The sequence below is a fragment of the Cottoperca gobio genome, chromosome 6, assembly GCF_900634415.1.
Source record: "Cottoperca gobio chromosome 6, fCotGob3.1, whole genome shotgun sequence".
Lineage (NCBI taxonomy): Eukaryota > Metazoa > Chordata > Actinopteri > Perciformes > Bovichtidae > Cottoperca > Cottoperca gobio.
This window is the reverse complement of record NC_041360.1, coordinates 6,264,218-6,289,706: the sequence shown is the minus strand read 5'-3', so window position 1 is coordinate 6,289,706 and position 25,489 is coordinate 6,264,218. Positions and strand designations below refer to the sequence as shown.

At 40.3% G+C, this 25,489-nt stretch overlaps 1 protein-coding gene across 1 annotated transcript; it reads left to right on the top strand.

Annotated features, from left to right (window-relative positions):
• Window positions 1-3,088: 3,088 nt before the first annotated feature.
• Window positions 3,089-21,442, top strand: n4bp1 (nedd4 binding protein 1). Its single transcript, XM_029433926.1, is given in 17 exon segments — window positions 3,089-3,658; window positions 6,570-6,797; window positions 7,011-7,184; window positions 8,859-9,394; window positions 10,601-10,958; window positions 11,645-11,980; window positions 12,957-12,983; window positions 12,985-13,014; window positions 13,016-13,059; window positions 13,061-13,124; window positions 13,126-13,205; window positions 17,824-17,954; window positions 18,464-18,560; window positions 19,098-19,205; window positions 20,620-20,721; window positions 20,944-21,151; window positions 21,153-21,442. Coding segments are annotated over 17 exon segments (2,988 nt in total). The 5' UTR covers window positions 3,089-3,346; the 3' UTR covers window positions 21,306-21,442.
• The last annotated feature ends 4,047 nt before the right edge of the window (window positions 21,443-25,489 follow it).

Sequence of the window (25,489 nt, the reverse complement as noted above, 5' to 3'; positions counted from 1 at the left end):
ATAGAAGAAGCAAAGCTTTAGGAACTTAAGATTGAACCCTTATTTACACATTATCTACTTAATGAAATGATAATTCTCACAACAGCCCCTGTGTGTCAATAAAAGGACATGAACTTGGTGCTACTTAACGAACGGTTATTAGAGAACCACAGTCAAAGAATGAATGACCCGGGCACAGACGGCTATATTGTCAATTTAACTTTATTGCTAGAATTCTATTTTTTTTTTTCATTCTTATTTTTACTTCTTTAAATCTTGCACGGGATAAATGAAATTAAACACTAATCTGGGGTGAGTAAAACTTCACTCCCTTCAGACATAATTACACAATCCTCCTGCCAGAGGTGTGGACTTGAATGTGTGACTCGAGTCACAACTTTGATGATTTTAGACTTGATTTGACAAAATAAAAAAAGACTTGCAACTCCACTTGGGCTTTAACACCAATCACTCATGTCTTCACTTGGTCTTCAGCCTTTTGACTTCATACCTTCTCCCAATCCTTTAGATTAAAAAGTATGTTATCTAGAAAGTGTGCCTCAAATCAATTCATTTCCCTTCATTTACTGAATCAAACCCATTTACCCCAAAATGTTCAGACTTTAGCGAGTGGCAACAAATAACAGCAGAGGCAACAGTAGCAAAACTGATACATCACAGCTCAGCGTGTACAGTTTTACTGTGTTTTCGAACATTGACCATGATGAAGGTTGAGTCTTTATTATTTATTATATATTTTATTATTATGGAATACTTGTTTGTCTTCTACCATGGCGTTGTTTCATGAGTGTGATGAAAAGTGTATACATGATACAGATTTTTTAAACCATTTCACGCCAGCAGGGTCAGATGTTCCCGTGGCCCAAACGTTTCAAGATTCTAGCTTGTTAGAGACATTATTGTGCACTTGACACTAAAACAGGAACCGGTTCTTATTTAAATCTGCACACATTTTAATGCTAAGCTTCCAGTTTATTTTACCAATTACTGCTGATTTCTTCTACTCGTATTAAACTGTTGCTCAGACGGATCTTTGTCCCTTTTTGTCTGGTTGAACCCTTGTACAGTGTTTTGTTCTCTATGTACAAAACAAACCCTTTAGACAAAATAAAGTAAAGAGGACTTTCTACAACCTAAAACCTGTCTCTAGCGCATGTCTCTTTAAGACCCCTCTGATTGGCTTGTGAGAAAATGGGCATGGCAAAAGTAGCTCAAACCTTCAGTGGAGATACTGAGATATATTCTGATGAGCCTGCACGTGACAGAGTCAGAGGGAGCCAAGTCTGAATGACTTGATGAATCTCGTTTTTTCTGATCTAGGCAGCCAACACAACAACTGACTGGGCTGTGTTATTTCAGTTTGTTGGTTGGCACTCCAGATGCCAGAAAAAGTTCATTTTTCATGATATTTCCACTCAAGTTATTTGATTCAAATATTGTATATTTCAATGGATGATAGTATCTGTTGGGAAGGACTCAAAATTGTAAAATATGTTAAATAAGAGACAAACTGAACAACAGATGAAAACATCATTGATTGCTTTGCTGTGTCTAAACCGGTACAATATGTGAATCTATCTATCTATCCATCTATCCATCTATCTGTCTACCTATCAAATTCAGTTTGAGACTGAACAACCCCGCGACATGGCATTTTACATGACACTTTTTAATGCAGAATCCATGACAGACGCACAGACTGCACCTCTCAATGCATCAACCGTTGCCAAGGAGAACGCAATAAAACTACGTAAAATATGCTCTCTGAATAAAATTGTTAATTTTTAAAATAAGCATTTTAAATTGTTTTAGTAATATGAATTTTAAGGGTGTTGGTCAACTGTAGAATGATTAAAAAAATGAATTAGTTATCAATACGATTGAATAGAATTGAGTCTATAGTGTGTTGTGTTCAAAAATAAGATTCAAAAAGTGTCAAATTATATTTTGTATTGAAAATGTGAGATTCTGCCGTTGATCAATGTTATTTGGAAAAGTTGCTTGTAATGTTCTGTAACCTGTATTTATGGAAGTTTATATTTTCTTGTAATAAAAAAAAAAATCATATTCATCAAAAGATGTGTTCTGTAAAACGTAAATAATAATAATTGTAACATTGTCTTGGGTATAATATGTGGATGATGATGATTCACAAGTCGCGTGACCAATTCATTGGCCTTATATAAAGAAACCAAAAACAACGTCAGACACCACCGTGATGAAGATAGCAGAAAAGGCAACAAGTTGTGAGGTATTTCAATCTTGTTTTGTTAATATTCCAAACCCTTAATAAACACATGGATATCACTTTTACACACTTTCAATGTGACTTTTGTTTATTTATGTCAAATAATACACAAACTGTTTAAATAAATATTCAAGAGTTCAGAATTCCTTGATTCATGTTTATGATAATTAAAATGGACTTGACCTACCTACCGCTCTCTGCACAATGTATATAGTCTACCTTGTTGCTTGCAGTGCAAAATACATTATAGTAATTTGCTTAAACACAATATAATTATAATATGCATCTCTTTTATAACCTCAAATATTTAAACACTTGTGACAGTTGTCTACTAGCTGCACACTCACTTATGCAAACAGCCATCAGCTGCTCATATTCTCACATAGACGCTGTGTCAACACCTTCTGGTGGTAGCATACGACAAAACAGTCTTATCTTACAGGATCATTATGTACATTGTTGACGTAAGAATATAGGTCACTGTTTGTTTGTTTTCACAACACCTTAACAGATCAGCAATGGTGGAAAGTAATTAAGTACACATTTTGTAACTAATTATTTTCCATATTCCGATTAATAATACAAAATATAGTCAACAAATACTTTATATCAGAGTTTACTGATCCTCAGGGGGAAAGTAGTCCCACATTCACTCCCCAAAATATTAAAGTGATGAATACATTATTACATCAAAAATCATGAACCATTAATCTTATACAGCCTACATTATTCGATAATGGGCTATTCTGCAAAATGAGTGCTTCTGCATTGTAGTATTGGTACTTTTACTCTACTTAAGTAAAAGATACGAGTACTTGTTATTCCACCACTGCAGATAAACATCTTGAGTAGCACGCTTAGCTGTCGTGTTTTGATGACGCCATCACTGGGACTTTCCGGATACGTCACTCGGGGCTTCCGAGTTATTAGGCTAGCTCTACCTCTGTGTTCATGTCGATATACACTGTAAACGTCGCCTCGTTGTTCTGGAGTACACACCAAAAGAGACCATGAAAGCGCCAAAGGCTCCTACCAGCACCGAAAGGTTTGAATATTGAGACGTCGTTGTCGGGAGCGACGGCCAGACTGAGAGGCGGAATGTCAACAACGCGGCCCCTCCTCGGGATGAGACGAGCCACGGAGCTAACGTGCCAGGAGCAGCCGACCAGCAGGCTCCCTGCGTCAGCCGAGAGGCAGCAGCTAGAGGCCCCCACCGTGGACGAGTTTACAGTGCTAGAGGATAAAGAAGAAGAGCTGAAATGTGCCAAGCCTCGAGTGGAGCAGGTTTTTAAAGTTGCGTTCACCATTATCGGTCTTTTGGACCATACGGGACTGCCGCACGGTAGCAAAACATCACGGCAGATATGGCTGAAGCTCATAGGAAACAGAGACGACGTGTCAAAGGCAAAGGTGAGGTCCCGTTATACTGTTTCGCTTGCATTTTCTATCGATCAGCCAACAGTCCACTGTGACACTGAGTTGTTTTTATCAAAGATAAGCGCAAATAACCACCACGCTGGCAGTCGCGCTCACTGTCTGCTTGTGTGTGGCTGGTGAACAGGTGTATTAGTGTCCCGTGATTGTCACCTGTCTCTGTTGTTTATCATGCGTCTCACCAGCGTCTAACTTTGATAACGCACGAGCTGGGATATGATGTCGTCTTGAGATTAGATGTGGCCTAGCTATTTTCTGTTTTGCCTTCAGTTTATAAAGGCTGCGCCACAAAGTTAACTTTGTTGAAGTTGTTGTGTAGTCGCTAAGAAATATATTTAAAAGTCTCTTTCTTCTTAGCCACCACATCCGCAGTGACATAACATCACCCACCCCTAAATTTAGATCGGATATTCTATGAAAGCTACAGTAGTCTTAACGTTCCCCATATATCGCCACACTATTGACATTGTGGTATTCAGTCAATGCCATGACATTTGATTTTGTCATTGTATTGTCTGCCTGGAAAAGAAGCCTCCAAATGATGTCATGAACACAGTCTCACATTTGGATATAGACGGGTCATTTCAGTTTCCAAATTGTTTGCATTAGTTTATGGCTGTTGTACTTTACATTCAAATATAGGCATGTGTTTACATGTTGCGGTTCTTAGTGTTAAACGAGCTTAGACTTAATGCAGTTTGGTCCACATAGGGATGTGCACAGATATTACAAACATTGTATGGCGTTTCTTTCGCAATTATTGTAGAATTCCTCTTATTGTGAGGACGTAGGTATCAAGGGCAGTGTATCGTACATATCGTGTATCAGTTCTGCAACCCTGCATGAATGCATTGCATTCGTTAATTTCCTGAGGACGATCTCAAATTGCATCAAATGCTCTTTGGGGATTCCTGGTGCACTATAGTTCAAAACTATCAAATCTGACATCTAAAATTGTGGGACAATGTGGCAGCACACCTAATGACACAATGCTCAGCGTGACTCCATCACATCATCTGACACAAGTGAACTTCACAACAACAATCAGTTTAAAAGGCATCTGAGCCTGAGATGCATTTAAAGGATTTTACACTATGGTTACACATGCAAAATTCCTGTTTGTCACATTTATTAATTCCTGTGTGATTTCCGATACAAGCACATCTGCCACACTTCTTCATCTTGTGTCATGAGTCTTATTTTAGTTGCTAAGTTGCTCCCCTGCAACCAGCTGTTCCAAGCTCTGCCAGTCAACCGAGAAGGTGATGTGGAAATAGTAATTTTACTGTTCAATTCGTGATAAGAATGACACAGGAGTCATAATTGGCTTCCTGCGTATGCATACCAAGGTGTGTCGGTGCTTTCTCTAGTTGGGAAATCACTGCCATTATTCCCATGACAAGCTTTCTTGTTCCATGTAGCTTTCATGTAAATGTTTTATTTTAACCACGAAAAAAACATGTTGCACATGATTGAAAATATTCCCGTTTGTTATTTTCTCTTTCAACAATCTACCACAGTTTGAAGCTACTTCTCACAGCATCAGCAAGTTGGCAATGCAAAGCTGTCTGTTTGACTTCCAGAAGGCACCATACCGCTTGTGATTGACTGTGTTCAGTTTTGAAAATGAATCAGTGGCTGACGGCCAAGTATTTGCTTCTTGTACCTGATCTGAATGTCATATTCTGCGTTGTAGTGTATTTTGGCATTGGGTAAATAGAGGGAGCGTTTCAGTCACATCACTTTGGTTTGATGGTTTGAAATTTAACTTAAATGTTGATTCCTTTTTAAACATAACCCCAAATAAAGCCAAAACTCTGTTTCCCCCTATAGCCGTCTAATGTCCAACCAGAATGTAATTACTTGAGCTACTTGCATCCTGTTTGATTGGTGTGGTGTGTATTTTACTAGAACAGCTAACTGCCAATAGACTATATCAACCTTTTAATTTCATTGCTTTAGCACTTTATGTGTAATGGGGCAGATGCAACTTCCTGTCTGTGTGCTACTGTTTACTACAATTTGGAATAAATGTTGAAATGTGTTGGATAAGCTTTAAAGGTCCAGAACCATTGCTTACATAAACATATTGTTTGCTGAAAAATCACAAAACCAAGTAGATTTACTACAAAACAAGTAAAAGTTGCTTCTAAAAACCAGATTTCTATTTTTAATTGTCTTTCTAGTTATAGTGCCAGCAGCTACAATATCTCAGCCCATTTGGATATTACAGAGTTACTGGTTGTTTGATTTTAAAAGCGACAAATATTTGTGAGCTGATTTTCTTTCTTTCTTTCTTTCTTTCTTTCTGCCCCGCTTCATCATTGTTGAGTCACTTTTCATTCTCAGTACTGAGTTAGTTTTTACACATTAACGCTAAAGAAATGTGACACCGTATCTGTAAGGAACCTACCGCACCCACCTGCAGCTGATTCATCCGAACATTTCCCATAGCCAGGAGATTCCCTGACTCAATGAAGTGTTTAGTTTCAGCACGTGTCAGCTTTACTTCTCTCCAGTAAGGGGTGGGTGTGTACTCGACTACTCACTAAAAGAGGAAATGCAACCAATTTTGGCTTTAGCCCTGTCAAATAAATGTATGTATTTAATTTTGCTGTACTTCATTATAAATTTTGCAAGAAATCCCAGATATATTTTTAGAAGAATCTGTCACTAAAATGTATTCTAATTGAAGGACTCTCAAGGGCCCTGTTTGGCTTTTGTAGCTTTTACCAAATCATTTTTATCATTTTTATAAGTGTATGTGTGCTTCTGTTGTGCTTTTTGTTCCAGAGTTTGTTTGTCAAGCTGCAAAAAGCAGTACCTTCATAATAATTATAGTGTAGTCCTATCACAGTTTTATTTATTTGTTCTCCTTGTCGTGCAGGAATATGTGCGAGGACTCTGTGATCCAGAACTACAGAAAGAAGAGCGGTACCCAGTGGACATGCACTGTATTTTTGCTGGGGCCCGGGGCCTCTTCCTGGACAGGCTCATACGGGACACAAGTGCTGAAGTTGTGGTGCCTGAGCCAGGCCGCCTGCGGCTCTTGGGCCGGGCTGAACCCGTAGTGATGGCCCAGAGCAGAGTTCAGCAATTTGTAGCACTATTCCAGGTGGGGTTACTAATCATCTGTCATCACACACAATCTTACTAAGCAGTAGTTTAGTCGAGATGGATGAACCTGACAGCTTTTAGTGATGGAGGACGTTTCAGCTACCTTCACTCTTCACTTTCCTGTACATCTGTTATATGAATCTTGGCCGTAAATCTAGTAGAGAAGGTTTTACAGTCCCATTGACAATCTGTGTGTTTGTGATGTATCCAGGAAAAGCGAAGTCTACCGAGTGACAGAGAGCCGGCAGTGAAACGAGCCTTCAAGTCCTTTGTGGAGGAAAGGGATGATAAGTACACTATGGAACTTCTTCTGCTACCCAGTGCCCTGAAGGAAGAGTTACTGGGATTGGCTCATAGCCCCACTACCACCAACACATCTTCCCTGGTTAGTGTATACCTGTTAATACCTGGTAAAAGAGATGACTATTGGGTTTGTGGAAACCGTTGACATGTCAGTAGAGGAAATTTCACAGAGGATTTTGAAAGTGCTTAAGCCACTGGATTTGGACCCAGCGCTCGTGTGTTTCTGCTTTGACAGTGCTCCTGTTATGTCAAGAAATAAGGTGGGGGTGCATTTTAAGACTGGCATTTAAACATTCACAACAGCCTGACTGGAGTTGGAAAACGTACCTAAAATCTGGATCAGACAGTAAGAAGCTGATGCTGCTGGATAGGATGTTGGACCCACTTGCTGAATATTCAGAAGGAAGTTGTGAGAATAAACTGAAAGCTGATGCTCTCCATCAGCAGATTCAACCCTAACGAAATAATTGATTTTGCAACATTTCGACTGCAGTCTTCCACATTATTTATTACGGACTGCTTCAGTCTGATTTACGACTTCATGAAGTTCAGAGCTAACACAAATGGTGACATTGTCAGATTCCTCCAGCTCATTGAGAAGTTCATGATCAAACATGACATAACTAACTTGGATGCTTCACAGCAGCGGAAATAACCTGTGAAACGGACTGTTTTTACAAGAACATTTGTAAATCCTCAAGCATCAAGATCAACAGCGCTCTCCAAAAGATGTGGAATAGTATTCACAGTTTTTACTCTGAGGGCTTTTCTCGGTTATGCCTCCAGGCTTGATAGAAGCTGTTCTGTCAAGCCTGGATTCATGATTTGGTAGTAATATTAATATTTTTTTAATTTATAATTGTATTTTATTAATTTTTTTTACCTACATCACATTATCGCAATAGTCCACCTGGGATAGCAGGATGAAAAACATAATACTTAGGCCTATGCAGTTTTCTTTTTTTATAGTCCTTCCTACGCTACTGCTGTGAAGGCCTGTTTGTTTGCAGGATACCTTTTTTATATATTAGTCAACACAGGGCAGGTTGTTACAGTTTGAAAATAGATTTCACTTCAACTTACATTTTCAAAGTTTCAAACCCTTCAATGTAAATTGATTAAACTTGCAAACGTTCATGAAGTTTCTCTATGTTACTTTTAGGCATTTAGAAGCCGTTCTAATTCAGCACAACTTATGAAACAGCAGGAAAGTTTAAGAACAGAAGTCAGATCATTCTGGCAGCCGGGAACTAAGTGAAAGATTTGTGACACAAACTCTGGTTTAGGTAAGGAGAACCATGAAGGGTGTAATGGTAATTATTTATTGTGTCTCATACTTTCTTATTTTCTATATGCTCATCTTCTTGTTGTCCTACTTACAGAGACTGAGACCAAAAGTGCACTCTGGTCGGGTCACCTTGACATTCTTGTGTCTCTGGTATCAGCTGGACGTGCGTAGTTGAACAGCCGATTGTCTGTAAACATAGCCACCCACTTGGTGACTATATAGTCTAATTGTAATCTCTGTACTTCGAACTTCAGGCCAGACCGTTTGACACTCTGTTTTGTATTTTAACCAAGTGTCTTTATTTCAGTATAATAGATTTACTTCTCACCAGCCTTTAGTTTAGTTTGTATCGGCTGAATTCCACAACAAGGGCCAGCATGGAAGTACGATATGAATCATGACCATGGCGAGTGTTTGAGGGGAACTTTTACTGTACTTTCTGATGTGATGTTGTGTTTCTCCTCCCAGGCTCAGCTCAACCAGATGCTGCATCCCAGCATGGCAGAGGTCGACCAGGACCGCTCGCAGAGTAGCACCCCAGTGACGGAACTCTCCAACCGCATCCTGGGCACCAGCTTTGAGGAGAAAGGGGCCGGAGCAGCATCTGTCGGTGGAGGTGGTAAAGCAGGAGGAGCGATGGGCTCAGGTCCCGAGGCTGTCCTGATCAACGGCACTCGGCCTTCGCACAAGCGGCGCTCATCCGAGAGCGAGACTCGCGACACAAAGAGACAATACTCTCTGGAGCGGAGGGATGAGTCGCCGGAGAGAGCGAGAGAGAGGGAGCGACAGAGGGACAGAGAAGGCCGGGGGGGCAGTAGCAGCTGTAGATCCAAAACCCCCTCTGCAATATCATCCTCCTCCTCTTCCTCCTCCTCCTCCTCTTCCTCAGGAAAAGCAAACACAGTCGTCGGTGTGATCATGTTGGACCCCAGTGAAGGAATCTCAGATGAAGGGGAAGCAGTAAGCCCAGAAACCAACCTCCGCTGTTTGGTCAATTTCTTCAGGTAAAGGTCACAATAGTTTGAAATGTTTGCAAAGGAATCATAATTACATGAGGGCTATTGAGGAAATGACTTGTTACCTTAATATGTAGTTGTGGTCAAAGAGAATATGACTTGCTATTTAATTTTCATGATTTCAGGCTATACAGGGTTTTAGATAGATTATTGTTCATCTTTCTAATGTGTTCAAGTATAGGTTTACATTCAAGTCGTCATTAAAACAATGCTCATACTATCCCCAAATTTACATGGAAAGACTGAGCAGTTGCTGTTTTAGTTCCTCCTGTCCGTACCGGCTGAGAAGACATACCTTTGTAAAGTGATTTTAATATAAGAGATAATCTACACTCTTCTTCTGTGCAAAAATACATTCCATGGTCAACTGAAGCTTACGAGGCTTCAGCTGAACTTATTTAGTTGAAATGAAGTGGGCATCTTCCTCTGATGATGTCTTTGTATTGTGACGTGTCTTGTTGCTGAGCAGCAGCAGTCGTGGGATTGTTACAACAACAAAAAAACCACCTTCTTGATGTGTCTCAGACTGCTCATCTTAGCATTGGTTGAAATTTACTGAACAATTTTGCAAAAGATAAGAACTGTGGAACTCTCTCCCGTCTTGTACATTAGACTTGTGTTTGGAAAGTATTTCTTCACAGCCAGCAATAACAAGGGGAGCAATAACAAGGGGAGCAATAACAAGGGGAGCAATAACAAGGGGAGCAATAACAAGGGGAGCGATAACAGCCACCTCCTCCGCCAAGGCCAATGCTGCGTTCACAAGCTCCTCGGATGGTCCCGTTTCCCAAGTTAGGAAGTCATTCTTGCGACTGCGGGGTGTCCAATATCAAAGAAGATGTGTTGTATTATATCACTCAGTGTTTAAACAACACATTTGCACCATCTGAATGCAGCACAAAAGCCCTATCTCACAATATTAACCAGAGTGACACCTAATGTGTGTATCCACCCTGCGACTCGGATCCACTCCAAATGTAATGGCTTTTTCTTTGGCCCATGCTACACCCTTCCGGTAGTTTTTCCGTAATCCTGTTGACAGACGAGCAAACAAAACTGACGCATGACCTCCTTATCAGAGGTAAAAACTCTTTCAGTGGGGCATGTGACTATTATTTTAAGGTGATAAAATGTGAGCCTATCCTTCAATTCTGCAACACCTCTCTTACTGCCAAATAAAACCCTTTTCTTCAGAACCATGGGTTACCAGCAGGAAGTGGTGGAGCGTGTTGTCAAGGAGACGGGACAGACGGAAGATACCTTCCTCGTTCTGGAGAAAATCGTTGAGGAAACCAAGCGTTGTGAAGAGGGGTCAAAAGGAGGTGAAAAAGAAAGACGGTTGAACTCTGTGCGCTCCCCGGACACTCCCTCCTCATCGTCGTCCTGCTCCTCCACGCCCTCTCGATTCAGAGAGAAGGAGCACGAGCTAAGCAGAACGTTGGTCGACCCGGGCAGGTCGAAAGAGAACATTAAGCCCAATCAGCATGGAGGCAGTAGCAACGGTCTGGGGCACCGCAGGCAGTGCAGCGGCAGCGAGAGCAGCACGCAGCAGGTAACACCCCTTCACATAAACATTTCTTCTCAGTTCAACATTATTGTTTCATCCCACATTTAATCGAACCCCTCGGACCAAGAGATGAAAGACTTAGTTTGAAGGTTTGAAATCACAGAGCAATACAGATGAGTTGCTTCTTTGCATGATACATTGCAGCTAATGCAACATGAACTTAACCATCTTTTCCCTTCACACACCTGTAAAATCCACATTTAATCCATAGCCCAGAGTCACATTTACATCTCTCATTTAAATGGTTTCTTCAAAGCCCGCTTCTCCCCATTTTAACTCCGATCTCTTCATCTGAAATCATTTCCAATCAATTGCTTCATATCTCATGACTTCTCTTACTGGATCTTTTATTTCTGTTTCTGTTATGACACCACATACTGTCACCTCATTTTGGCTCATCAAGCCGGCCTCAGATGTATCTATGAAACATCGCCGATGTGGCTCGACAATATTTATATCTTTAATGTCGTGATAATCATAAAGTCATCATCTCGGTGGTATCGGAATTCTTTTTTTTCAAATGACTAACTTCTTTCATAACTTGCTTAATGAGTGAATGTTAAATTGTATTTACTTTATATCAACATTCTGACAGAACAGAATTGTGTAATGCTCATTTTTCTCCCAAAAAAAAGAAAAGGAAGATTATAATAAAAACATTCTCCTTTCAGGCCATCACTATCAAAAGAAGCTCTAGTGCTCAAGGAGGAGCAAGAAACTACGACGTTATTACCATTGACGATGACGACGACGTCATCCTCACCAATACCAAAACGGCAGATAGCAGGACGTCCCGGATGATGACAGTGCCACACCTGGACACCCAGTCAGGATCCAGAACAGATTATATGGCGAGGGGAGGGGGTGGTGTCTCTCAGAGGGACTACCTGTCGAGGGGTGGGACCCAGACTTTAGGAGGATCAGTGAAGGTTGAGACTGTGACAGCGCTGCGCAGCACGCCTCAGTGGTTGACTGCCACCACCTCATCCTTAGCTTCGACCCCCAGTGTAGGTATTACCTTAAAGTCCCCCTGCACTCATAGTATGTGTTTTGCTTATTGTGGCTTCTCTTGGATGTTTGGTCTTCACTGTGCAGAATGATGTATGTGCAGAGCTAGAAGAGTCAAGAAGTCACTAGAAGACTTGAATGTTTTCACATCAGTGTGCTGGAGGAGGAAAGTGTCTTTTTGTTTTTACATCTTAGTTACATGAGATGATTTTTGACATCACAACTTGTTTGGAAGCCAATGATGCTCCAATACGAAAAAGTGTGATGTAAAACCATAAACCGCCGCCACATACACTGCAAATTGACTTTTCAGTTAAAACATAATATATGAGTATATGCATGTGTCTGGAGAGGAGCTACAATATGTTGTTTTTGTTTACATGATGGTGGAGTTTTAAGGGTGTTAGTTTCCAAGGTCCCTATTGGAGTGGATTTCTTTTATCTTGGGAATTTGACAAAGCAGATAACTTCACAGTTAGTTTGTGCTTTGCTTACATTCCCACTGACGAATCATTTCTGGATGAAACTGATGAATAATGAAATAATAATATATATATATATATATATATATATATATATATATATATATATATATATATATATATATATATATATATATATATATAATATATATATATATATATATATATATATATATATATATATATATATATATATATATATATATATATATCTCTCTCTCATCATCTACTCTTATCTCTCTCTCTCTCATCTATCTCTCTCCTCTCTATCTATCTTCTATATCTATATCTCTATTCTATATCCCCTGGAGGGTACTACAATCTACTTGTTTAGCCGTGTATACTTTTATGTCAAAATGTCATATCGCTCAGTTTCGCTTTTCTCCACCACAAAGCCCAGAGCTGCTATTGAAAGCTTAAACCACTTTTATGGGTGTTTTATTTATGGTTCATGAATCACTTCTTTGTTTTTCTGTTTTATTTGACCCCTCAGTCAGCTCAGCCCATCACTCGGCCCTCGGGCCTCTCCCTATCAGACCATAAGCCACATGGGGTTATCATGGGGTCGGAGGGCCCAGGACTCCTCCTGCAAACGACCCCCCCGGCACCCCCGGTCACTGGTTCGGTTGCTCGTTTCCATCAGTCACCTGAGACGACTCCATAGCACTCTGAAGCTGCCAAATGAGCCGGGTTGTCAGGATCTCCGACATATCATCATAGATGGCAGCAACGTGGCTATGGCGTGAGTCTGCACCACACACACAAGCAAATATGAGCTCAGATGTGCTGGCGTAAAGCAGGATCTGTCCTTACATGGATGTACAAGAAGGACATTTAAGTGAAGCCATCTCTTAACGGGCCGGACTATCCACACAAATTATTCCTATGAAATTCAAAGGAATGTATTTAATAGTGTGTCATGGAAGTTGCACAGCAATGCAACACTTTCCTGTGGCAGAAAAAATCTGAACCATCTTTGATGTGAATTCCAAAGAAACTCTCAGATTAAGGGAGGGAGAGGGAGAGAGAGAGAGGGAGAGAGAGGGGAGAGGGAGAGAGAGGGGAGAGGAGAGAGGGGAGAGAGAGGGAGAGAGGAGAGAGAGGAGAGAGAGAGAGAGGGGAGAGGGAGAGAGAGAGGGGAGAGAGAGGGGAGCGAGAGAGAGAGAGAGAGGGGAGAGGAGAGAGAGGGAGAGAGGGAGAGAGGGAGAGAGAGGAGAGAGAGAGAGAGAGAGAGAGAGAGAGAGAGAGAGAGAGAGGAGAGAGAGAGAGAGAGAGAGAGAGAGAGAGAGAGAGAGAGAGAGAGAGAGAGAGAGAGAGAGAGAGAGAGAGAGAGAGAGTTTTCCTCATCGCCCGAATCCATTGGTTAAAGAGTTGACCAAGATTGTCTTTGGTTGGCTGCAGCCCTAAAATGTTTACATGCAGAAAAATGTTTATTTTGTACTTCTGACTGGGATGATTTAGTTTTTTTAAGAGACTAGATCAGGGGTCGGCAACCTTTACTATCAAAAGAGCCATCTTGCCCCCTCTTCCACCAAATAAAATGTGTCTGGAGCCGCAACACATATTTCATAACACAGCTTAAGTTGTATATATAGTTATACTATATTTGTTGCATTTATGAAATTACAGAAATACAAAGGAAACTGTTGAGATTGTATTGTTGTTTTTAATTGTTATTAGGACAACACCAAACTCTTTTAGCGGTATCAACTCAATGATTTCTTCCTGCACCACATCACAGTTCACACACCTGCATCACAGCGCTGTCTGTTCAACATCATTCACATCACTTGACTCATCACAGGCGATTGAATATGCTTCAGCTGAATTGATGTCCTCAGTTTGCTGTCTGGTGATGTGTGTTGCCATTTTAATGGCCTTGTCCTTGACGGTCTTTGCAGAGAGAGACATATCTCAAATGTTCTGAACAATTTCATCTTTGTTTTTGAAGTCTGAAAATAGATGCTCTGATATCTTTAAGAGTGCTTCTTTCATGTGTTCTCCATCTGTGAGCGGCTTTCCACGCCGCACTATCTCCTCAGCGGCCACAAAACTAGCAGCAGTAGTTGAGTTTGAAGACTTATAATATAATATTTGCTCCGCTCCGCTTTCAGCAGAAGTTCAGAAATCGCTTTTTTTTCGCGCATCTCCAGCTCGGTACTTTTCGGCAAATGCTCGTGTGTCTGTTCTTGAAACGTCTTTCGTCGTTACATTTTTAGCTGTTAGCTAATTTCTTGCCACATATCAAGCAGACAGGTAAACCAGCATCGTTGGCAGTAAAAGCAAATGCATCTGTCCACGCAGAATTAAACTCTCTTGTTTCCTCCGAGACTTTTCTTTTTTTAGTTGTATCCATTGTTAGCTTACCGAGTTAGCCGGGGGTCGGAAACTCAAGATTAGTCCCCTGCAGGGAAAGGCGCCGCGCCCGTAGACGCAGGAGAATGTGACGCATGTTTTAGTGGACGAAATGTAAACATTAAATTAAAAGTATTTCAGTGTCACAATATCACCTCCAAGATAAGAGGTGTTCCGTTTGAAAGATTGTCCACTGTGCAACAAAGAAACACATAAAAATAATGTTATTTATTTCCATGTTTCTTTTGGTCAAAGCTTCAGGGAGCCACTACAGAGGGGTTAAAGAGCCACATGTGGCTCCTGAGCCGCAGGTTGCCGACCCCTGGACTAGATAATCGTCAGTGTGTGTGAAAGTGTGTGTGTGTGTGTGTGTGAGTGTGTGTCAGAGCGAAAGCAGTTGTAACAACATGATTTTATAAGTGGGTGTTTTTGGGAAGAAAGGGCCTTTTCTAGTAAAAATGTGTGTGTGTGTAGTTTCTGTTTTGTCCTCACTCTCTGCTGGTGTGTCATCAGTCTTCATCACAAATGACCTTGTCTTGACTTCTCACTTTTGCAACCACTTCCTTTCACGTTCTGTGTCACTCCCACTCTCCATCGCTCCTTTCCAGAAGTATGCCTAAACGGAAAAGCTTGGGTCACCTCTGACTCGACATCTGTCATACAGGATGAACTAAAAGATTTCCTCATCACTGCAAAGTGAGACACACAGTTATAAGTGTGATGGCTTGTGAACATCACAGTAGTCATGGATCTGATAAACCCAGTTATTTGTTTTGTTTGTTGGCCACAAGTGCTCTAAGTGAATGATAATGTCTTTTTTGTTTTGAGGTTTTTAGGTTATGAAAACGTATCCTAATGAGCTCTGACGTTTTCCCTCGTCAGGTTGCGTCCAGGTTTCATGCTGATTTTACTGCTTGCATAATCTCTTCCTGCTGCGGTGTCCTTCATCACTTTCTCTTTCAACAGTTGGTGGAACTTCCCTTGAGTTTGCATTGCGGCTCTGACCGTCTGTGTCTGTCCTTTACTTTGTGTTTGTCCATGTCACAGAAAGATTGTTTGTAATCTGTTACATGAACTGTACAAGTACTGGGACAGGGAAATGGATCTGTTATTTTTCCACACTGGGTGCCATGAAACCTTTTTGTTTTCGGCCAAACTTACGCCACTTTGCTGGACACCGGCAAAATATTTGTGCAACGAGCAGCTACACAGACTTGTTGCTGTGCGTCTGTTTCACCACAGCGCACGTGAGGCCTCATTGATGATCCAGAAAGTAGCACAGTGCACAGGGAAGTTACCAGTAGAGACATAACGGATCCACATGACAAGGAAAAACAAAGTAGAGTGAAGAGAAGCTCCACTCATAAGGCAACAATTTGACCATTTAGAACAGTTTTTAGTTTTTTTGTGAGAACATTGGTTTAAAAAATAGCACTAGTCTGGCTTGTTGGACCCTAATAACCAGTAGGCCTTTCAGTTTTTAATTGTATTCCGTCACAATGAAAATGTAAAGGTCTTGTGAAGATAATATGGTTTTGTGACCATGTGCAAACTTCTTAATTTACTGCAAATGTCAGATTTGAGTCAAACATTTCCCCTGAAGATAATCCTGTTTACAACTAGATTTCCCCAACATGAAAATAGCTTGAATGACTATCACCGTCAGAAAGACTCGAACACGTAACAAATAAGTTCAATTTAAAAAAATGCTGATCAATGGAAGTTCAAGGCGTAGTAATTAGGCAGAATTTTCGTCTAACGCACACCTGAGACCATCAAATAAAGAATAACATGTAGGTGTATATAAATAAATACGCTTGAAAACATTGCCGAGGACGTCACTAGTGTGTAGAGCCTGCAGCAGCTTCCTGCTCGCTGTGGCTGCTCGGGGAGTTTCTCAGCTCTGTTGGTGTTTGTTTGTGTCGTTTGTGGTTTTCTGTCCTAGCGACCCATTTGTTGTTTACAGCTGTCTTACGTGCAAGTACAGACTGTGCACGTCACCACCATCAAACTAGGTCAGCTGATGATGTGATGTGCAGTTGGTGTGTGTATGAATGCAGTTTGTTTACTACTAAAATAACTGCCTGGTGTGTCATTACTTCGGTTGCCAGGGAGACCATTGAAGCCAGTTTGACGTTCAGTGCTGCTAATATATTAAATGTTCTGAACTTATGTCAATCGATCACATCAATAAGACCTGATTAGATTTCAGAACTTGCAGCTCTGCCTTATTTGCTAAATGCTGTAGTTTATTTCCATGTGTTGTTGTTGTTGTTGTTGTTGTTGTCGTCCAGAGGAGCTCTTAATGCGGGCCAGACAGAGCATATGTTAGAACATGGTTGACCTACGATGTGTCTTGTGGGGATGTAGTACACGAGGGACCGATCCAACTTTTCTTTCCTATGCGATTCTTACACCTCAACTCTAAACTATCTGCCGATACAATTAACAATAAGATGCAATGCTCTCTTTAACCCAAATATAAACTCTGTATACCTCACTGCGTGGAACTCATTGCAACACATTTATTGTATTTCTATAGTGAAATAAGGCTAGAGATGCTGTTGCACTACAACCTTGTGGTCTCGGTGGCCCCAGACTTAATGAATGTTGCTGTGAGTGACGAGAACAAAGAATCAGTTTCTACTGTGGCTCAGCCATGTCATGGCCAAAACCCATCTGCTTGATGGGGACAGTATTGATGCTGATCACATTGGTGCTTTTGTAGAAGTATGCTGCCCATCTGTGTTTTTATTAGGAACGTGTCAGTTTACTGGGCTTATATTCCTTAATTCCTCAATGCTAGTTGTTTTCTTTTTTCTTTTCTTTTTATGTGTAAATTGCTTAATTAGTCCTCCGCAGTAAAAAAGAAAATAAATGTATACACATGATTGCTGATTGTCAAACAGAAGTTGAGATTCAATATGCACCATTGTTACTCTTCACTTAACTTTTTTTTTCACACGCTCCTCCTCCTCACTCTTCTTTCCTCCTCATCTCTCCAGTCACGGCCTTCATCGGTTCTTCTCCTGTCGAGGAATAGCGCTGGCTGTGGAGACCTTTTGGAGGCGGGGCCACAGGGAGATCACAGTATTTGTCCCCCAGTGGCGTCAGAAGAGGGACCGATTCACAACAGGTACACGTGGGCAGGTGTACACAGTGATATGTTTTTCATTGTTTTGGCTCTTTGCTGTAGCACATAGTATGTCTAATTAAACGGTGATTAGTGGAGCGCCTTGGTAGCCAAGTTGTTGCAATATAACCACAACGCCCATTTCTACCTTGTCATCTATCAAATAAAGGTTAGTGCAAAAAAAAAAAAAACGTGAAACAGCAGGTTAAAGTGCTGAAGTTCAGTTTTAAGGGTGATGCACCTTTTTATACACAGAATCAAGTTACCGCTGAAGTAAACGCTATAACCTGTTTCATTTCAAATTCAATGCTCAGTTACAGAGACAAACTTTCCTAATACATTCTTTAACATTACCGTATCTGGTTAAAAGTGGAAATCTGATATTATCTAATAATAATCTAATAATCTACTTGCGTGTTTGAGCATGTAGGATCTATTCATGTCATCATATCATGTAATATCAATCTAATTATTAAATTATTAAATCTCATAAAATATATTTTTTTTTACAGAGCAACACTTTCTAAACCAGCTAGAAGACCTGCGACTGCTCTCCTTCACTCCCTCCAGAGAGGTGTGTGGCCAGAGGATATCCTCACATGACGACAGGTACACACACACACACACACACACACACACACACACACACACACACAGTCTTAAACCTTTTCATTCACACAAACATCTTTGAGGAGAGAGTCCACCAATCTCAAAATTCTCATGTAGGCGGCCAAAACAACACCGAGTAGACGCGGGTGATTTGGTGGTAGTGCTGTGAGAGATTGCGCCACTGGCTTATCTCTGGGCGTTTCGGTTCCATTATGAACTCATCTCCTCCTACGCAAATATCTAACATTATGTGTCACTTACGTTCCTCCCGCCCATCACCAACTGCAGTCATAATGTATTTTCATAATAGAGATGCGTAAGCTGATTTACTAGAGGACAGATTTGACTAGTAAAATAAGTTTTTTTTTTTTTTGTTTTTTTTAAACGGTGTATTATGATTTAGCACACTGCAATCACTGGCCAGGTGTTCCTCCCCTGTGTGAGCTGCAGGGAACCAGCTGACAACCAGCTTCTGACCTTTGAACACAGGGAAAATCCCGAACTGTCTAATCCAGTCTTCCTCTCGCTCTCTCTCAGGTTCCTGCTCCACCTAGCAGAAAAAACAGATGGGATAATCGTAACCAATGACAACCTGAGGGACTTTGTCGAAACTTCGGACGCATGGTGCAAGATCATTCAAGAAAGGTGTGTTACAAATACACAGCTCAGTTAGTCATTCACAACCCAAACATAACACTGGAAAGTCCGCTGAGGCAGACTGCCAGCTGGATGACAAATGTTAAGGATGTAGTTTTTATTTACTTTTATCGACATTGTTGTAGCGCCTAATGCTAATCGAAAGAAGCTTTATTCTCGTTTGATTTAAATGTAAAAATAAAAACAACTATAAGAAATTCTTACCATTTTGAGATCACAAGCAAATATAATTACAACGATGATGTTATGCAGGTTCATTTTGACTGTTTTATTTTTCTTATATTAGAATTTATTATTGCTCTGGCGATACAGCATTTCACTAGGAGTTGATCTGACAAAAATCCAGGTCATCTGACCCGCTCTACTGGTTCAACCTAATTTTCCCGTGTTATATGATGCTGCCGTCACAGGATAATTCCTGGTTAGTCTGGTCTGACTAGTTCAAGCAGATTAGTTGAGGCCACTTCACTGTCTCACTGGCAAACGTTCAGTCCACCTCCATCTCATGGTGGCCAAACACGTTATAGCAAAATATACAGATGCCCTGAGAGGCAAGGGAGAATTTTTTTTTATTGTCGTGTAATTCAGCCGATACAAACTAAACTAAAGGGTGGTGAGAAGTAAATCTATTATACTGAGATAAAGATACTTGGTTAAAGAAATGAGCTCTTGATTCCTGCAGGACTGGAACAACAAAACAGAGTGTCAAACGGTTGTGACGAGTACAGAGAATACTTTTAGACTATATAGTGACCAAGTGGGAAGCTGTGTTTCCAGACATCCAGATACCAGAGATACAAGAATATCAAGGTGACCCGACCAGAGTGTACCTTTGGTCTCAGTCTCTGTAAATACATTAGATGAGCATATAGAAAATAAGAAACTTATGATCTATATTCTAATCTAAATTGTTTTATTTCCTGTGTTTAGGACTTAAGAGTTGAAAAAAATTTGCCAGGATAATCTTTCTAAGTGCTTTTAAAAAAAATAATAATAATAATCTGTGAAACGGGAGGGAAAAAGTTTCATGCCAGACTTTCTTTTTGCCAGGAGTGTTGTTGTAATACTCATTTCGGCCACAAGAGGCACAATCCTTCATACAGGACAAATATTGTACATGTTTTATATACTTGGAATTTTCAATTATTCTTCTGTTTAGATACATTTTTGTCAAAATTCTGTCGCGATCTGAAACCTTGCAAGCAAATAAGGCAGGCCGAATGTGTGTTATTTCTTTTAATAGGAAGATCACAAATTCACTTGTCAAATTGCCACAATAGTTGCCCTTATCCTCTAAAGTCAAAATTAGTATGATCTGTTTAGACATTTTAGAAATTGGGGAATGAAAAAATCCTATTTAACTTTATAAAAAAAGTCTTATTTATTTCCTTCTCACTGATAGGTTGCTTCAGTTTACTTTTGTGGAGGACCACTTCATGATCCCAGATGACCCTCTGGGGAAAAACGGACCTCATCTAGACATCTTCCTGCGTAAAGACAACTGGTATGTTTTGTCAGCAGATATGTGTAAGATTAAGGCCCAGAGGAAACCATCTATATACAGTACCAGTCAAATCAAAGGTCGTAATGTCCTGGAAATACTTGCATTTATATATCCGATGACTTAATAAATGTTAGTAAAACTATTGGTGCTTGTATTTCAGTAAATGTCTGGCCTGTTGCATCTTTCACACTCACTCCCTCCCTCTCCCTCTCATCCTGTCAGGAGGGCTCCAGCCACTCCTCTCCCTATGAGACCCCCAGACTTCCGGCCGGCCTCCCAGCAGCAGCAGCAGCAGCCGCTTTTCGTCCAGGCCGTCCACTCCACGCCCCGGCCCCCTACCTCCCTGATGCCCCACCCCACAGCGCACTGGCCCCACTCTGGCCCCCCCGAATGGCACCCGTCTCGCCGTTCACCTTCCCCCTCGCCCTCCCCCCCCTCCCCAGCGGTCGCCGGGGGAGACGTCAGAGCTGAAGAGAAAGCTGTACGACATCTTCCCCGACCAGAAGCAACGGATCGACCGCATCCTCAGCGACAACCCGTACATGAGAGACCTGAACGCCCTGTCAGGGCTGCTGCTGGGATAAATAACTGGCTCACATCAGCAGACACACACAGTACTAATGCACACTTATGCAAGAATATACGTGTCGGCCTAAAAATAATTTATTTGACCATTTCTTCTAGACTGGAGGGAATGGAAAAGTTTGATTTTAATATTATTTTACGTAAAGACTGATCATCAAACTAGCTGCTATTGGCAAAAAGTATTTTTTTTATGGTATTTTTCTCTCCCTCCTCTTTGCTCTCAAATTGATTTAAGGTGAACATCACTGGTGTCTACAGAACGAAACATGTTGGCAAACTGCCATATCTGTCAAGTCTGTAATGTTCCGATGGTCATAAATCATTGCAGAGCCAAGACAACAGTCCGGAGGTCCCTTTAATGTGGGACCAGAACTGGGACAAAAAGCTTTGGCCCACCACAGTGAGCTGGCCTGAGCTCAGCACATGAACCTCTCCAGAACCTTGTCTACCATCAGACTCTAACCAGTTGTCTGAATATAAGCCCTGAGCTTTTCATGGAGAACATTTAGGACATAGATATATTTTGCATGTGTTTTTTTTAAACATATTAGTTATACACTTGTTATGTTCTGTAACAGGGAATTCACTGATGGCCAGGTCGTTGAACTCATTGAACTCTGTCACTGAGCAGTTTCAGCAGTTTTGAGTTTGCCGGAGTTCTAAAGAACCACTGAATCTTTTTTGTCGTTGCAGGAAGCATCAGAAATCATAAAGATGAAGATCATAAAATAACTATTAGTGACAGAAATCCCCAAAAGCCATATTTGGATAGTAAACACAACTATGGGCATGTGTAAGGGCAATGTTTTATGGTTATATAGATGGGCAGTTATGACAATGTGAGGTTATCTCAATATTTCAGATTTAATGTGTATTATATGTAATGTATATGTACAGGCTAAATAATTCTCACTTAATTAAGGCAGCACTGCCCATCTATCTTTACCTTTTTTAAATGTTCCCTGAATATCCTGGCCTTCAATCCAAAAAGGATTTTGAATCTAGGTGATGCTTTTACACACTACCAATTATTCCTAAACTGTCAAAACAATAACAACTAACGTATTAAACGTTTTTTTTTTTTTTTTCAAATAATTCTTTTTCAGTCAGAGATTGTGTCTTTTATATTATTCACATTGATAATTCTTCTCTTTAGAATTTCATTGTTTGGCAGAAATTGGCTCAATAATCCAAAGGAAATGATATTGTATTTAAGTACCATCACTATGACAGAACCGCCATCCCAGGTTTACTCTCTGGTAGCTCTGTGTTGATTCTTAAACCTGCTGTTTATGAATGATCTCTGAAAAGCTGCGGAAGCACTCAGGTGCCGAAACTGAATTTGCTGCCCTGACGGTCTGTGACTGAGACGTGGATTTGAAATCTGGTTGAATCTGTTCGCAGCATCAATATTTTCACTTAGAGACACTGTTAAACTGTGTTTTCAGGAGGATGCGTTCAGTAGTTCTACATCAGCATTTTGTTCTAAGGTGCTTTGAGTTTTCCGCCTTGGCCTTTAGGCAATACTTATGTCACTCCATTACATTACAAGAGTTTGGATTTATCCTTTTGTTAAGTTAGATGACCCCCTTTCATTTGAAATCATACATTATAAGTTTGCTCACCAGAAGAAAATCTTGCAAAGGCAACATAATTAAGTTACATTTGTAATTAGTATTTAATAGTTAAATTCAATACACTGAAGGTATGGTGTCGCGAGTAAAACAAGGTTTCATTGATAAATGGTCAGAAAGCTTGTCGTGGTTTTTTACCCTCGTACGCACAGCGAATGTTGGCCGCAGCTTGCATATTTGATGTGCATCAGAGTTTTGTAATATACACACACTTTATCTCCTTGTAAGAAAAAGAATCTCTGCACAAAAACTTCACAAAGTGTCAAAAACAAAGTTTTGTTCGTACTTGCTATGTTGTCGTAAGGATTGCTGAAGGATTTTCTCTTTTTTTTGTATTATAATTATTTTGTGTATATCAAATTTCTTTTTTGTAAATACAAGCATTTTTTTTTTGCTACGGTGCACATATGGTTTTATGTATGTGGAAAAAAACAAAATAAAAAAGCAGTCCCACATACTTTCTTTGCGTGACTGTACAGCGTTTAATCATATCTCATCTACAGTGTTTCGAATCATTGTTCTTTAATTCGTTGTTCAGAGGCACCATTAATGTGATGGCCAAATGTTTAGCATCACTGATTAAAAATAAATAAATAGTTGTAAAGATAGCAAATGTGTGCATTTCCCAAAATGTCACAAATAATGTTCAAACTGTTGGATTAGGAGACTTGTATCACCTTTTGTGTCTTTACAGTGAAATATGAAGCAACTGGTTAGCTTGGCTTCAGAAAACTTACTGGTCCTGGCCAAGAAACAGTCTGGGACAAAACAGCAAAGTGTCATATTTAAACAATGTGTTTAATAGTGAGGTTTAGAGGAGCTGGGAGTGGGATTGTTTTACCTGTGATGTGTGGACAGCAGGTGAACTGTTTCCAGTCTATTTGCTAAGCTAACTGGCTGGTGGTAGCTTCATATTAACTTCATCATCTAGTGTTCGCAAATGTCCTAGCTAACTACTTTCTTAATGCTAAACTTATTTGTTAGCTGTGTAAATATCTAATGTTAGCAAAATATAACTCCATTAGACCGCCTCACTTAGGAGACAGGAAGTGTATACCATTTCATACCATTTCCGTCGGTTGTAATGCGTTGTAATCTTTACACAAAGTACAGATGAAGCTAATGGGAGTATCATTAGTTTTGCATTGGAAAACCTAAAAGTTTGACCTGACGGTGGCACTAGCTAGATTAAGTACACAGATCACCACAACTGCATCATGAAGGGGACATGAAAATCCTTCCAACAGTTGTTGAAATATTTCACTCAAAACCAGAAATGTCAACCTGCTGCTGGCAGTCGAGAGAAAGTCAGTAGCTCAACCAAAATTATCAGGATTCATTGTCTCAGAACCAAGAAAGTCTGTACTGAACTTCATCACAATCCAGCCAATAGTTGTTGAGATATTTCAGTCTGGACCAAAGTAGCAGACCAGCAGCTGGCAGACTTCTGCTGAAACTTTAAAATCCTGGATCCTTACTATCCTACAATGAGCGCAGCTACAGTAGACCCACATGTTGTGAAGAAACCCCTCTTCAATACTTGAACTGCAAAAAACTGATGGTTTGGATTGTAGTCTCACACTTTGTGAATGTATTGGTAAAGATAAAGAAGTACTTTCCCACACAAATTCCCTTAAGCTGATTTTGGTAATACATGAGTGAAACTGTATACTATGAATTATTACCTAAAAGAACTGCCTCTATTTTTTAACCAAAACCAGATTGTCAGTTCCCAGATGGATCGTTTTTATTTTATACAAGAAACCATAGATGTATAATGCATCCATGTGCGAAATGTGTGACTGAACGCTTTCAGTTGTGTGTGTGACAAAAATGTTTGCTCAGAACTGTAGGCGAAGTACACATGGATTTTTATTTTTATTTTAAAAAATACATGAGAGAAATAGTTAAATAAGAAACAGAAGTTCCCCATCGTACTTTTATCAGTTTCTGGCTTCATAATGTTTTAAAGGTTCACACTTTGCCCTTATCTTCCTGAAATTCCTTTAAAAGAAATAGCATGTGCCTTTAATTTTTAAGGTTTTCATGAATGTTTTATAAGTTAAGGGCATGAAGGCATGCTTTTGTTACTTTCTGCTCACGTTCAAAATGCAAGAAAATTAAAGATACTATGAGTAACTACAGAGAGAATTCGACACGTTGCTTTCCAGTAACTCCAGCCGCATCATATTTACATTAGTCCTTCAGATGGTAATTATATTTACAGTACTGCCAATAATTTCTACTGGACTACACCACCGTAAATGACAATAAAAGTGTCTGGTACATGTTCACAGAGTCATAAAAACAAAGATGTTTCAGACTCTCCCACTGGTCTGGTGAAACTCGTTGTCAGCTAAATCCAGCAGCTTGTTTCAGTTACATACTACATCACCGCCACAGTGCAGTAGTGAGTAAACTGAGTGCCCCCTACTGAAATGACTCTGTAGCTTTCTCGTAGTAGGATGTGACACATAAGTGCTTCCCTGCAGATAGTTTACATTTCATGTGCCAATGTTTTGTCTTTTCTGAGATTTTGGCTGCTTTCC